This window comes from Lagopus muta, chromosome 8 (genome assembly GCF_023343835.1).
Source record: "Lagopus muta isolate bLagMut1 chromosome 8, bLagMut1 primary, whole genome shotgun sequence".
In the NCBI taxonomy this organism is placed as follows: Eukaryota; Metazoa; Chordata; class Aves; order Galliformes; family Phasianidae; genus Lagopus; species Lagopus muta.
Window position 1 is genome coordinate 14,272,386 of NC_064440.1, and position 13,253 is coordinate 14,285,638.

At 61.7% G+C, this 13,253-nt stretch overlaps 3 protein-coding genes across 11 annotated transcripts in view; 1 reads left to right on the plus strand and 2 right to left on the minus strand.

Moving 5' to 3' along the window:
• The window catches only part of TNS1 (tensin 1), a 48,878-nt gene extending 47,764 nt beyond the window's left edge, over positions 1-1,114 (minus strand). For both annotated transcript variants that reach the window (XM_048952448.1, XM_048952436.1), the window contains exon 1: positions 1,043-1,114. In XM_048952448.1, the coding sequence (XP_048808405.1) occupies positions 1,043-1,075 (33 nt within the window). In that variant the 5' untranslated portion in view covers positions 1,076-1,114. The remainder of the gene's footprint in view (positions 1-1,042) is intronic.
• Positions 1,115-4,027: 2,913 nt separating this feature from the next.
• Positions 4,028-9,650, plus strand: RUFY4 (RUN and FYVE domain containing 4). 8 transcript variants are annotated; one of them, XM_048952452.1, is made up of 11 exons: positions 4,028-4,097; positions 4,557-4,643; positions 5,537-5,600; positions 5,824-5,930; positions 6,242-6,367; positions 6,507-6,613; positions 6,710-6,853; positions 6,951-7,782; positions 7,855-7,961; positions 8,623-8,769; positions 9,222-9,650. In XM_048952452.1, exons 3-11 carry the CDS (start codon positions 5,555-5,557, stop codon positions 9,532-9,534), a joined length of 1,929 nt encoding a protein of 642 aa, XP_048808409.1. In that variant the 5' UTR covers positions 4,028-4,097; positions 4,557-4,643; positions 5,537-5,554; the 3' UTR covers positions 9,535-9,650. The 8 variants fall into 8 exon arrangements, with proteins under 8 accessions (XP_048808409.1, XP_048808407.1, XP_048808410.1 ...); XM_048952453.1 differs by lacking the exon at positions 4,557-4,643 and having other exon boundaries at positions 4,047-4,097; positions 9,222-9,353; positions 9,432-9,650; XM_048952454.1 differs by lacking the exon at positions 4,557-4,643 and having other exon boundaries at positions 4,047-4,097; positions 6,951-7,419; positions 7,624-7,782.
• A 989-nt stretch (positions 9,651-10,639) lies between these two features.
• On the minus strand, positions 10,640-13,238 carry CXCR1 (C-X-C motif chemokine receptor 1). Its single transcript, XM_048952899.1, has 2 exons — positions 12,722-13,238; positions 10,640-12,124 (listed from the first exon to the last, which is right to left on the minus strand). Exon 2 carries the CDS (start codon positions 12,117-12,119, stop codon positions 11,043-11,045), a length of 1,077 nt encoding a protein of 358 aa, XP_048808856.1. The 5' UTR covers positions 12,120-12,124; positions 12,722-13,238; the 3' UTR covers positions 10,640-11,042.
• Positions 13,239-13,253: the final 15 nt, after the last annotated feature.

Genomic DNA, 13,253 nt, shown 5'->3' on the forward strand with positions numbered 1-13,253 from the left:
TGCTTTGTTAACGGTAATTATCCTCATTAGGGAAAGCGCAGCCCCTTCTGTTCCCACCCCATGGAGACCCCCCCCATTTGTCACATTGCCAACACGCCGGTGGGGGTGTCACCAACCCATGGAACATACGGGATCCGGCCTCTAGCTGGCAGGATCTGAGCATCATCCCTGTCCCCAGGGCTGGGGGGCACTTATGGGGGGTGAGGACCATCTGGGGATGTCACCTTGAGACCCATGTCACCATATAGAGGGGATGGTGGGAGTGGGGGGGGGAGGAGAAGACAGGATAGACAACCCTACCCACGGCCCCCGAAGCAGAGGGACCCAGGGATGCTGGGAGGGGCCCCATGGGCTGGATGAGGCCCCGGGGAGAGGTGCCAGCTGCATGGACTCCTGGGTTCACTGCCCAGCACTGCAGAGAGGTGCGGGCCGGAGGGGGGGCTGCCTCCCCCCGGGTGATCGGGGCACCCGCCTGCTCCATCCACTTCTGCTGGGGCTGCAAAACCGGGCTGAGGGGGGGAGGGGGTTGGGCACCGGGGTCCCAACCCGGAGCATGGGGGACCCCGGAGCACAGATGGCCCAGAGGGTGGGGGCTCAGAGCCGCAAGCCCCTAGCATTCCCCGGCAGCTCTCAGTCTGCCCGGTTCCCCGCCTCCCAGTGCCGAGGGACAGCGGACTACGAGGACCGCAGTGGAATCCCGGATGACGGAGAAACAGCCCCCAGTCCCAACAACACCCCCTCGGAGACCCCCTCCTCATCCAGCCCAGCGTCCTTCGCCCCCCCCCACCGCCCGCTCCCCACCGCCACGCAGTCCCCGGGCTGTTCCCCCCCCCTCCCCAGCCCTAGCCGCTCACCGGATGCCCCCACCCCCGGGCCGCCCCCACCGCTCGGTGTTGCGGGGGATCGGGGTCCCAGCGCCAGCGCAGCGCTCTGTCCCGCTTTTCCCGACCCGCTCCCGCTCCACCACCGCCGCTGCTCCCTGCCCCCCCCCCCTCCCCGCGACAGCACTCCCCACCCCGCGCCCCTGATCCCGGAGCCGTACCCAGAGCAGGCAGGAGAGGCACAGCCCGGTCATGCTGCCCCGCAGCCCCGCCGCACCGCCCGCAGCCGTCCCGCTCGCTCCGCCCGCCCGGCCCGCCCCCGACCCCCCCAACCCCGGCCCCAAACCCCCCCCCCCCCCCGGCCCCCATATAGCTGGGGGACAAAGAGGGGGCAGCGCCCTCCCGGAGCAACCCCCCGCAGCACCCACCGCGGAGCCCTGGAGGGGGCTAGCAGCGAGACCCCCACTCCCCCTTCCCAAAAGGCTGCGGTGGCGGCGGAGTGGGGGGGTGGGGGGGGCGATTGTCCCCTGGGTGGTCCCGGGATGGGAGAGCCGGGGAGGGAGCAGCGCTGTGCCAAAGCTGCGCCGAGCTGGGGGCCTCGCAGGGGGGGCAGGACGGGAAACGGCTGGGCAGCCCCTCAGCTCTATAGGGTGGGATTCGGGTGCTGCGCGGCACCTCCCCGCAGCCGCGGGGGGAGGAGGCCGGCGGTGAGTCCCGCAGCCTTGCGCTCAGGCGGGTGGCAGCACGGGGGGGTGAGTCAGGACGGTAGGGGACACGCAGGGCAAGGGATGGAGACAGCGGGGAGCGCCTGTCCGTACACACATCCCCCCACACCCCCCTCCTTTACTACAGCCTCTCGTTGTTGCCCGCAAATGAAAGCCCCTGGGGAAAACGGGGTCTCCGCCCCCCATAAATCACGGTGTCCCATTCAGCGCCGGGACAAGCCTGGGACCTGCATAAGGGCAGGGACAGGGGCATGCAGCGAGGACAAGGGGGAGAGGGGGGCATGGGGACACTGCCTGTCAGCATGATTTAGGGTTCATTTTCCTAGCGGGGGCACTACACAGAGAATCCCCCTGTGTGTACCAGTGAGGCAGGCACACCCCATGCTCACACCCCCTTCCATGCATAAGGGTAGCATAAGTGTATCATTGGTGGGGTCCTGCCCACGGCCACTGTGTCCCCAAGCCACCCCCACCTGCTTCCAGCAGCAGTGCCCCCACACTGCCCTTGGGTGCCCATCCTGCACACACATAGGTGTATGCCACGTGTCCCATGCGTGCCCACATGGGCATCCCACAGCAACAAGCTCACATACACACTCCATACAGGGGCACAGAAGGGTAACACAACGATGAGGACAGGGTGCTGTGTGGGCACAGGTGTCCTCCACACTGGGTGATGGTGGGGACATGGATGCCCCACATGGGGCGATCTTTTGGCACAGGGATTCCGCACGCATTGGTTGCCCTTAGGCACAGGGCATTTTGCTGAGGACAGGGATGTTGAGCACACCTGGCATTGTACGGGAATGGGGACCCCCCCGGTGCTGGTTGCTTCATAGGTTCTCCTCACAGCATGCACGAGGTTCCCTCATTCTAGGTGCTGTAAGGACAGAGGGATCCCAGAGCACACGCCAGGCACACAGGGATGCAGGTTATAAAGTGGGGGGGGTCACAGTGCTGTGCCAGGAGAGACACAAGGAGGGACAAAGGACATGCCCCCAGCCCCTGTGCACACACACACACACACACATACACGCACACACACGGTTTAACTCCTTGATGCCTACAGCCAACTGCCCCCCCACCCCCACCCTGCCCCATCTCTGTGCACCCCCAGAGCCCTCCCCAGCTCCATGCTCCCCCTGCAGCCCCCACCACGACCCGGGGCACCGTGCACTCGTGGCACCGCTTACCTCAGTGTGCCGGCAGGCGCGGCAGGGCAGGAGGCAGGATACCAGGTATTTCCCCCAGCGAACCAAGGTGGCAAAGCACCAGCTCAGGCGGGTCATGGTGCCCCTGCGCAGGGGTCACCCAGCCCACGAGGGGGCACTGATGGCAGCGGGGAGCCAGCCAAACCCGGCTGTGCCCCCCGGCTGTACCGGGCTGCGGTGCCCGGGAGGTGCCCAGCAATAGGCACGGGACTGTGCGGCAATGGGCTGGGGGCTGCGGTCCCACCAGGCCCTGCCCCCCCCCTTGCTGGTCCCCCAGTGTCGCCTGCGCGCTGGCAGCCAGGCAGGGAGCACCGTGCCCGCCCATGTCCTGCAGTGCTTGGGAGGGAGCCAGCTCCGCCACGTTCCCCCTCCTTCTCCTTCTCCTTCTCCTCCTCCTCCTCCCCTTCCTCCTCCTCCTCCCCGTCCCCCCCCTCACGTCTGGATTAACCCCCCCACCTCGTGTTTTTGTCAGCCCCTCTGCACGCACCAGGTCCTTCTATGGGGTGGGTGCTGGATGCTGGCAGTGCCCCCCCAGCCCCTTGTCTTGTAGATGTGTGAGAGCTGTAAAGCTCTTTGAGCGCAGCCTCCTCTGTGCACTCAGCTGTGCCTCAATTTCCCTATGGCTCTCCCCAAGCCACAGGAGGGGAGGTCCCTGCCATCATTCAGGGTCCCCCCGGCCCCAGGACCCTCAAACCCCGTGGCAGGGGCAGATGGGAAGGGACTTGGGGAGTCCTCTATGTGCCCCAGGGTGGGCAGAGGGATGATTTTGGGAGCGGGGGGGGGGGACCAGGGCGCAGCCCCATGCCCCAAGCAGCAGGGAGGTGACATCACCACTGGCTGCACTGTCCCCCACCCCCTTTTAATTAATTAGCAGATGGCCCCTGAACCCCCCCGCTGTGCAGAGCCAGGCCTGTGCGGGGCCATTAGCGTTATTGGCTGCGCTGAGCACGGGCCAGGCCTCATTAATTGAATTGCACCCGCGCCAAGGGCGGGCGGGTAATGTGTGCCCCCCCCCACGGCCCACCAGCACACCCCCTCAGGGACAGGGACACTGCTACTGGGTGGCACTCCAGGAGAAGGGGAGCTGGGGATGGGATGCTGCTGGGGGGACCATGGCACACACGTGTGCACCCATCCACACAGCTCTTGACCCCCCCAGTGTGGGATGCAACCTTGCAGGGTGCTGTGGGGTGATGGGGGCAAGGGGGGGCACTTCACATCCTGACACTCATCAGAAAAGCGGCCAGCCCCCACTCAGCACCACTTCCTGCTTTCACTTTGGTGCCGAGCTCAGGCCCTGGATGGGGGTGATTGTTCTCCCGGCCCCCCTGGCGTTAAAGGTAGGGGTATGGGGTGCTGGGGCAGAGGACAGGATGTAGGGGGGCTGTGGGCCTTCTGTGGAGCACTGCTTCTCCCAACAGGGCTCTGTAACCAAGGGATATTGTTCCTGGGGGCTTTTGTGTGGGGGGGCCATTTTGCCAAGGGATGTGGCAGCTCTTGTGGTTTCCCTGAACTCAACATGGTTCCTCAGCCCCCTCCCAAGAAGCAGAAGGGTGACACTCAAAGCATTCCCAAACCATGTGCCCCCCTTGCCATGGGAAGGATTGGGGTCCCTCCAGGCCTGGCAATGTGCTTTCCCCACTCCAGAACACCAGGCAGGAGGGCTTGGTAAAGGGAGCACCCATCAACTCAGCACCCCAAAATCTGGGAGCTGGGGCAGGTGGGGCAGAAATGTGGGGCTGTGTGGGGCACGGAGGGGACTCAGCCGCTCCCATCCTGAGCACTTCCTCCTGGCCAAGGTACAAAAGGAGAAGGAGTGTGGGCGTGTGGAGCAGTAAGAGGAGAGCAGCACCCAGCAGCACCTCAGGGCACCCACAGCTCTTCAGGTAAGGGGCAGCTCTGTCCAGGAAGAACTGAAGCATGGGCATGGCCATAGGCATAGGCACAGGCGTGGGCAGGGCAGGCGGAAGGGAACACACATCCAAGGGCACCCAAGGGCACTGGGATGGGAAGCCAGGCGTCCTGCTGTCCCTTCCTGCCATGGCCAGCCACCACCTGTAGCGGCTAGCCCTACAGATGTGCTACCCCTATGGGCACTGCTCCTCGTCTTGTCCCCTTGGTGCCACCCCTCAGCTCTATGCCCCCCACAGCAAGTCTACCACACTCCCAAATGCCATGCCAGCCCTGCAGGCAGCACGCTGTGCCAGGGGGACTCTGCCCAGCAGGGGACTCATTTTGAGGGTCTGCATGCTGTGGGCCCTGTGCCCTCTCTTCCTGACAAGGGAAGGGGAATCAGGGGCCCCATGCACTGATCTTGAGGTGAGCAAGGGAAGCGAGAGCAGAAACAAAAGCAGTGCTTCCCCCATGCTATACCCACATCCTGAATACTAGGGGAGGGAGTTGGGAATAGGGATGGGGACAGGGTGGGGGGCTCAGTCCCTGTAGCATCTGAGGAATGGGGCAGAGGCTTGGGATGAGCTGGCCATGCCATGGGGCGGAGCCCATTGGGCATTTTGGATCAAGGCAAATGGACAGCAAATGGTGTGCAAATGGTGGAGCACCTTTGCCCATTCAATGCCCCACATGAATGGGGTGGCGTGAGCAGGGAAAGGGGTGCCTGAGCCCACCCCCCTTCTTACCTTAGCAGAAAGCAGCCCCAGTGTAGAGCCAGGGGAGTAAAAGTCTCCATCAGTGGGGCAGTGGGAGGCCAAGCTGGAATTTGGGGGTGCAGTGGTACAAGCCAGCTCAGCACCTCTAATGGGTGCCCCTGCCTTTGCAGAGGTCCAGAGCTGGAGCCATGGCAGGGGACGGGGAGCTCAGACGCATCATCAAGGACCTGCAGAGTAAGTGTGCCGGCATGCCCCGTGCCAGTGTGTCCCCACGGGCACCCTCAAACCACCCCACAGCCACCGCTGTCTGTGCCCCTTGCTCCTGCCGCTCCGCCTCTCCATCCCTCCGCCAGTTCCTCTTTTGCCCTCGGGCAGAAATCCCCGAGCTGGAAGCAGGGAGGACGTGGGGCTGGGCAGACTGCCCGAGCCGTGCCAGCTCATCCCTGTTGCCCTGCAGAAACCATTGCTGAGCTGAATCGCAGCTACAGGGAGCAGAACCTGCCGGTGACGGATGGCAGCCGGGAGCTGCACAGCCTCTGTGCCCAGCTGGAATTCCTCCTGCAGGTACGCCCCTCCCTGGGGTCGCTGGTAGTAGAGGGTCCTCATGCCAAGCATTCTGGGGAACCCTGGATGATGTCATCTGTTTGTGGGCATCCACAGCCATACAGGTGGGTGGGCACAAGGATTGGCCTCGCCTGCACCCATATGTGGAGCATTTGTTGTTGTGTGTGCAACAAGAGGGGAAACTGAGGCTCAAAGCCAGCAAATGGAGCTGTCCCCAGCCATGTGGGGTTCGACTGGGGAAGCCAGCTGAGTACCACAGAGACAGGCTGGGCTGCACAGGGACCCTCCTAGTAAGCCCGTGTCTCTTCCAGTTTGATCTCAAGGAGAAGAAGAGCTTTTTTGGGCAGCGCAAGGACTACTGGGACTTCTTGTGCCAGGGCCTGGCACAGCGTCGGCAGGAGCACGAGGGCATCCGCTTCGTCACCTCGCTGGACAAGGTGGGCATGGGCCAGTGGAGGGGGCTCACAGGGCACCCACTGGGTGGGCATGGTCACAGACGCTGGATGCACAGTGCATGGGCTGTGCTGGGGATGCAGGTTGGCATGGCAGTGCTGCATCACCCCTGCTTCCCTCCAGCTGAAGACCCCTGTGGGCAGAGGCCGTGCCTTCCTGCGCTACTGCCTGGTGCACCGGCAGCTAGCCGAGTCCCTGCAACTCTGCCTGCTCGACCCCGAGAGCCTCAGGTGAGAGCATGGGGAGCACAGGGTTGGCTGTGCCACTGCAAGGCATGGCTCCCTGCTCTGTGTGCTTGAAGAGGGTGAGATTCTGTTTGGTTGCAGTGAGTGGTACTACGCCCGCAGCCCCTTCCTGAGTCCCCAGCGGCGGGCTGAGATACTGGGCAGCCTGTACGAGCTGGATGGCATCACCTTCCACCTGGCCCTGCACAGGGCTGACCTGGACACTGCCTGGCCCATGTTCTCTGAGTGAGTGCTGGGCACATGGGGGGATGCCAGAGAGAATGGGGACACCTGGAGCTCAACATCGCTGCCTTGGTGGCCCTGAGTCCCATGTCCCCTCTAGGACACTGGTGCGTCCCAGTGTGCTGAAGATGACCCTGCAGACAGAAGGTAGCAGCACGGGGGTACATAGATGTCCTGATGGCATCGCCCAGCCAGTTGCAGTGCCCCATGAGATGCCAGCCTGTCCCAGCCCACGGGCAGAGGGTGAGGAGGAGGATGATGTGGAATCAGAAGAGAATGGAGAGGAAGACACGGAGGACCATGAAAAGGAGGAGGACAATGAAAAGGAGGAGGACATGCCCAGCACAGCTGAAGCACAGTGTAGCACCAACACGGATCCCAGCCCGACCCCAACACCCAACCCGGGGCTCACACCCGGCTCCCCAGCCCATAGTGCGATGGAGGCATCCCTGCGAGCACAGGTGTCTCAGCTGCGTGCCAAGCTGGGGCGGCGGGAGGAGGCCTGGCGTGCTCAGATGGAACGGGAGGAGCGGCAGCACCGGCAGAAAGAGGAGCGCAGCGCCCGGAAGGTCCGGCTGTGGGCCCATGAGGCTGAGGCGCTGCGGGACACCAACGCCTTCCTCAGCCGAATGCTGGCTGAGGCGGCGGGTGGCCCGGGGGGGCTGGCACAGGCGCAGGAGGAGGCTCGGCGGTGGCGGGAGGTGGCGGAGGAGCGGGCAGCACGCCTGGACGAGGCAATGGCAGAGGTGGCAATGCTGACCTCGCGCCTGCAGGAGTGCCAGGCTGCAATGCAGGCACGGGGACAGACAGACGCCCCAGCCCAGATGGCCGCCCTGGAGGAGGTGCTGCGGCGGGCGCTGGAGCTCTCCCATGGCCCACTGATGGACAATCAGGAAGAGGGGGACTCCAGCACGGCTGCTGGCATGGCAATGGTACGGGCGAGCCATGGGGTGTCCCATTGTGGGATGTGGGTCTAAGAGGCCTGAGCCCTGCTTATCCCCCAGCGACTCACGGCCCTGGTCACAGCAACACGGGAGGAAGCCTTGCAGAGCAGGCAGCAGATCCAGGCCCTGCGGGAGGAGGTGGTGCAGCTGCAGGAGCAGCTCAGCAGGTGGGGACGGGACAAACTGCAGGGTGCCCTACATGCTGCAGGGGTCACCCTTGGTGCCCCACTTTGAGCCAGGGGATGGGCAGGGAGAGAGATGTGGAAAGGGAGAGATGGAGTTGGGAAGGGAAGCAGATAAAAGTTTGGGGATTGATGAGTAGGTGAAAGAATGGATACATCAGTGGGCAGAGGGATATCGGAATTAATCTGGGGTGAGCAGATGGAGGGAGAGATGGGGTGATTTGGGGTGATTGGATGGGTAAGCAGAGGGATGAAGGGATGAAGATTGGGTGAGCAGATGGAGAGGATGATGGATGGATGGATGGATGGATGGATGGATGGATGGATGGATGGATGGATGGATGGATGGATGGATGGATGGATGGAGGGAGGGAGGGATGGAGGGATGGAGGGATGGAGGGATGGATGGATGAAGGGATGGATGGATGAAGGGATGGATGGATAGATGGATGGGCAGAAAGACAAAGGGATGGCTTCGGGGAAGGATGGATGGACAGCTAGGGTGGATGTTAAGATGGCTGTGAGGATGGACAGTGGATGGCTTTAGGAATGGATGGAGATGTGGCCACCAGAGGGACAGGCAGACCTTCTCCCCACTGCCACCCTGGGGCTGGGCTCAAAGGTGCCACACCTGCCCCAATGCCAGGGCTCGTCAGGATGGGGAGCGCTGGGCATCAGCCCTGCAGCGGACACAGCGGGAGGTGCAGGAGCGGGAGGCCATGCGTGGCGCAGAGCAGGCACGGCAGCAGGAGCTCATCCGCGACATGAAGGGGCGGCTGCTGGAACTGCTGCGGTGAGAGCAGGGCCCTGCCCCCTCACCTGCCCTTTGTATACATCCTGCCACCCCCTCCAGTGGGTGTGCAGCCACACATACACGATTGCTCCCAAAGCTCTTTGCCCAGAGGAGGGCACCAAAGCCCAGGGAAATCCCACTTGCCATCTTGGGGAGGTTCGGTGCCCATCTTGGGTGCCCAACTTCGGTGCCAACCTTAGGTCACTCACATCAGACTGTGTTCCCAGACACCTCACACTGCATGAGCAGTGCAGAGACAACAGCAGGGACACACTGTCATATGTAGGTTTATGGAATTTATGGGATAAATCTGGGCACAGCCAGCAGCTGCAGAGGGGCTGTTGCATGGAGCCTCTCAAACACAGGAGCGCACACACACATACTGATCGCACATGCAACCCACCTGCAGTGGCCCAGTATCTCACCAAGGGTGACCCATCCCCTACTTGCAGGGAGAAGGATGCCCTGTGGCAGAAGACAGAGGGCATTGACCCACCAGCACCCAGCCCAGCGCCCCGTGATGTGGGGCTGTGCACCCGCTGTGGCAAGGATTTTCGCCTCCTGTCCCGGCGGTACAGCTGCAGGTGGGCACGGGAGGACATCGGGGAACATAGCAGGGATACCAACCACCACCACACACCTACCATCTGCTCTCTCAGCAGGCTGTGCCAGGGCAAGGTGTGCCACGCGTGCTCCATGGACATGGGGAAGCAGGGGCGATGCTGCCTGCTCTGCTACCAGCAAAGGCACCCACAGGCTATGTGAGCTGGGAGGACATTCAACCTGCTGTGCCTGGGACATGGGGCCAGCGGGTAGGTCCTGCTGCTCTGGTTTTCAGGTTGTGATGTCTTTTGCATGGCTGGCCCATGGAGAAAGAAACAACCCGGTGCTGACATCCCAGTGGCTCCAGTGTCATCAATCCGTCATTGCTGCTTTGATGCCCTGAGGGGCATTGGGAATGGGCATGCTGCTATGGGGAAGTCTGAGCCCTCCTTGGGGGGACTGTCTGTTTATGGGGTGTCTCTGCTGAGGACAGGCTTCACCCCATCCTGATGCAGGGAGTATGCAAGGGGAGAGGGCTCTTAGCCAACAGCCTTGGTTTCCTGCCAGGCACCACTTGAGCAAGACCTTTCCCAGACATAAAGGTGATGGGCTGGCCCTGATCTGCTGCTTTGCTTCTGTGCAAGCCCCTGCTGTCTCTGTCCAACTCAATTCCTCCTCCCTCAGTGCCAGGAACCTTCATATCCTGTTCCCAGCCTCTCCACTATCCCACACATCTCTGATATCCTTAGGATTAAGGATCCCAGGAAGCTGTGTTATGGATGACAGAGGAGTGGAGTGCGACCCCAATAGAGAAATGCTGGGGGACGCTGGGGCAGGGACCATGATGTCAGATCACATATGAGGTGGCAGGAGGGACCCAAGCTGGGCCACAAGCCCCTCTTTGCTCTGGTACCAGCCCCAGTTGCCCAAGCCAGTGTGGAAATCTCCCTCTGCCCCATCCCGGTTGTGTAAGGGGCAGGTTCCTGACTCTTTGCACAACGCAGCGCTGTGGGCAGGGGGTGTCCCACATGCTACCACCTTTGTGGATTGCAGGGGGGAGACAGGGCTAGCTCAGCGTCACCAAGGACAGGGAACAGCCACTAAAGGATTTTGCAGGGATTTGCTTTATTTGAGTTCAAATGCGTACTGGGAAGGGGGTGGTGAGAGTTTGACCCCAGCCGTGTTCCCAGGTACACAGAGGTGACACACAGACCCTACGCTACGGAAGGACTCAGTGGTGGCACAGAGTGACGCTAGGTTGTGGTCCCCTTGAGGGATGTGCAGGATGCAAACCCTCTGCAACAGCCTCTTGGGTAACAGCACTTTCCTGCACTCACTGTCCCCAGGAAGTGCCGTGGCTGAGAAGTGCCCTGGGGACGTGCCCCAACCCCTCCTGTCACCCCCCAGTCAGAGCCATACAAGTGTGGAAAAACTTGCCACCTCCTTTATTGCTGGGCAGCTATCATTGCCACACTGGGGCCGTGGTGTCCTCAAAGTCACAAGCTTTATCCCAAAGCGCAGGGAGAGTGGGCAGTGTTCAGCATCTTTCCATTGGGACCCCCATGCTGATGTGCCTTTGCATGTGCAGTGTGACCATGTGCAGCCCACAGTAACACCCATCTGTGTGCCAGGGGGCCATGCCTACTGCCCAAGGCTGTGTCTTCGGTTAGGATGCTGGGGTGTGTTGGGTGCCAGGACTGCATGCACCAGGTCTTGGGGAGCAGTGGAGCTCAGAGGGTGGTGGAGGTGTTGCCAGAGGTGGAAGTGTAGGAGGTGCGGCCGTAGCGTGCCACAGCATCCTTGCTGATGAAGCCGCGCTGTGCCAGAATCTTGAGGAAGCTATTGCGAAACTTCTGCCCAATGAAGGCATAGATGATGGGGTTAATGCAACTGTGGGCAAAACCAAGGACCTGCGTGATGGAGAGGGCTGTGTCGATGTGTTTCCTCCTCTCACAGGTCTCGGTGATGGCATGCATCCTCATGAGAGTGTCGCTCACCAGCGTGATGTTATAGGGCAGCCAGCAGACAAGGAAGACCAGCACCACAGCTAGGATGACCTTCATGGCACGCTGCTTCTGGACGTTCTTGGTCTGCAGGAGGGTGTGCACGGTGACACCATAGCAGAAGAGCATGACCAGGAGGGGCAGGGCGAAGCCGAAGGTCTGCGGCAGCACCCGCAGCACCACCCTCCACTTGGTGGTATTCTCATTGCCAATGCGCTCGTAGCAAACCGTGCCATTGCGGTCTGAGACAAACGCCTCGCGGAACAGCAGCACGGGCAGGGAGAGCAGCACCGAAAACACCCAGATGCCCACACAGACAAACTTCACCCAGTGCCTCTTCTCAGTGACAGCACGGGTGGCGTAGACGATGGCCAAGTAGCGGTCCACGCTGATGCAAGCCAACAGCAGGATGCCGCTGTAGAAGTTGGATTCCTGCAGCACCGAGATGGCTTTGCACATGACGGTGCCAAAAACCCACTCATGGGCCCAGTAGGCGGCCCAGAGCGGCAGGCTGAGAGCAAAGAGCAGGTCGGCCACAGCCAGGTTGAGCAGGTAGATGTCGGTGACGGAGCGATTCATGTGGCTGGAGGTGACCACCAGCACCACCAGCCCATTGCCCACCATGCTGAGGAGGAAGACCAAGCAGTAGATGAAGGCTACCAAGTATTTGTTGGCTACGGAGCCTTCATTACGGCATGGGGAAGAGGAGCCATCGATGTCAGGCAAAGCGAGGCTGTAGTTGCCGTAGTCAGAAGTGTAGTTGTATAAGATGTCGAAGAGTTCGTCAGCATAAAATGTCCCCATTTTGCCTGCAAAGCGCAAAGCAGTGTGGGCTCAGGGCACCTCCAGCACCTCCAGCCCCCACTGCTCTCCCACACCCCATAACCTCACTGCACCATACAGTGAACCATGCCTGGACACCACCCCCACACGTCCCCCTGCCCAACAGCCCCGTACGCACCCCTTCACCTCAGCACTGCCCCTCTCCTGTCCCCTCCAAGTCTATCCCCAATGAAGGAGCACTTCTGAGTCCCCCTGGTTGGTATGAGTCCTTTGAATCCCAATGCTCTCCCTAAAAACAGTTCCCGTGCCAGCTCCCCGAGCGCACCACAGTACCCGGAGCAGAGGAAAAACGCTTCTCCCCACTGTATTTTTGGCTTCTTCTGATTCCCCACCCAAATTCCTTGCAGTTCCTCTGGGGCTAGATTTCTGCCCACAGAAGGGGAAGTCCCCATTTCCTCTCCCAATCCCACACAGAGAACTATTTGGGGATACCGGATCCCCCCAGGGTTGGGGTTACCCTACGTGGAGTTGGGTTTACACTATGCGGAGCCCTCCCTGCACCCCTTGTCCAGGTTAGTAGGGTGCCCCATTGCACCCCAAAGCTAAGCATCCCAGGCACTCACCCGCCACTCGCTGCCTCTGCTGCACCCCAAATCTTCTCCCCTTCCCAGCTCCCAGATTTGGCTGCTCCAAGGCCTGGCTGAGGGTTGCCACAGGATGTCCCCTGCCGTCACCCCAAAACAGAGCCCCTGGGGAGCGCGGGGACGTGGACCCACTGCTGCCACTGGGTCCCACACCTATGCTAAGTGACCCTGATCCAGAGCTGACACCGCCGCTTTATGCAGCGCAGGGAGGAAGCAAGGTTGCAAAACCTTCTGCAGTGCGAAGAGGAAGTGGCGGTCAAGGGGGCACCTTCCCAGCACCCCTAGCCCAGGTCACGCCGCACCCGGGATGCATGTGGTGCCGCCTGTTTGTGGGACTCTGATAGCCGTGGGGCTTCACTCCACCCTGTGGATGCTCCTGTACTCCGGGGACACCCCCATATTATTCTGGGGCACTCTCACATTGTCAGTGACACAGCAGCAGGGAGCTGGCTGGGGTACCACTTTTGGGGCTCCGTATCCCTGTGGCATCATCGCACATAAGGCACCCCAT

What these genes read in the sequence shown, in the direction of transcription:
- CXCR1 (XM_048952899.1), bottom strand. Translation starts at nt 12,119, where the DNA reads ATGGGGACATTTTATGCTGACGAACTCTTCGACATCTTATACAACTAC.
- RUFY4 (XM_048952449.1), top strand. Translation starts at nt 4,059, where the DNA reads ATGGGGGTGATTGTTCTCCCGGCCCCCCTGGCGTTAAAG. An exon ending in AGCTGGAATTCCTCCTGCAG is followed by an intron (nt 5,931 to 6,241) that starts GTACGCCCCTCC and finishes TGTCTCTTCCAG; the next exon opens with TTTGATCTCAAGGAGAAGAA. An exon ending in CTCGACCCCGAGAGCCTCAG is followed by an intron (nt 6,614 to 6,709) that starts GTGAGAGCATGG and finishes GTTTGGTTGCAG; the next exon opens with TGAGTGGTACTACGCCCGCA.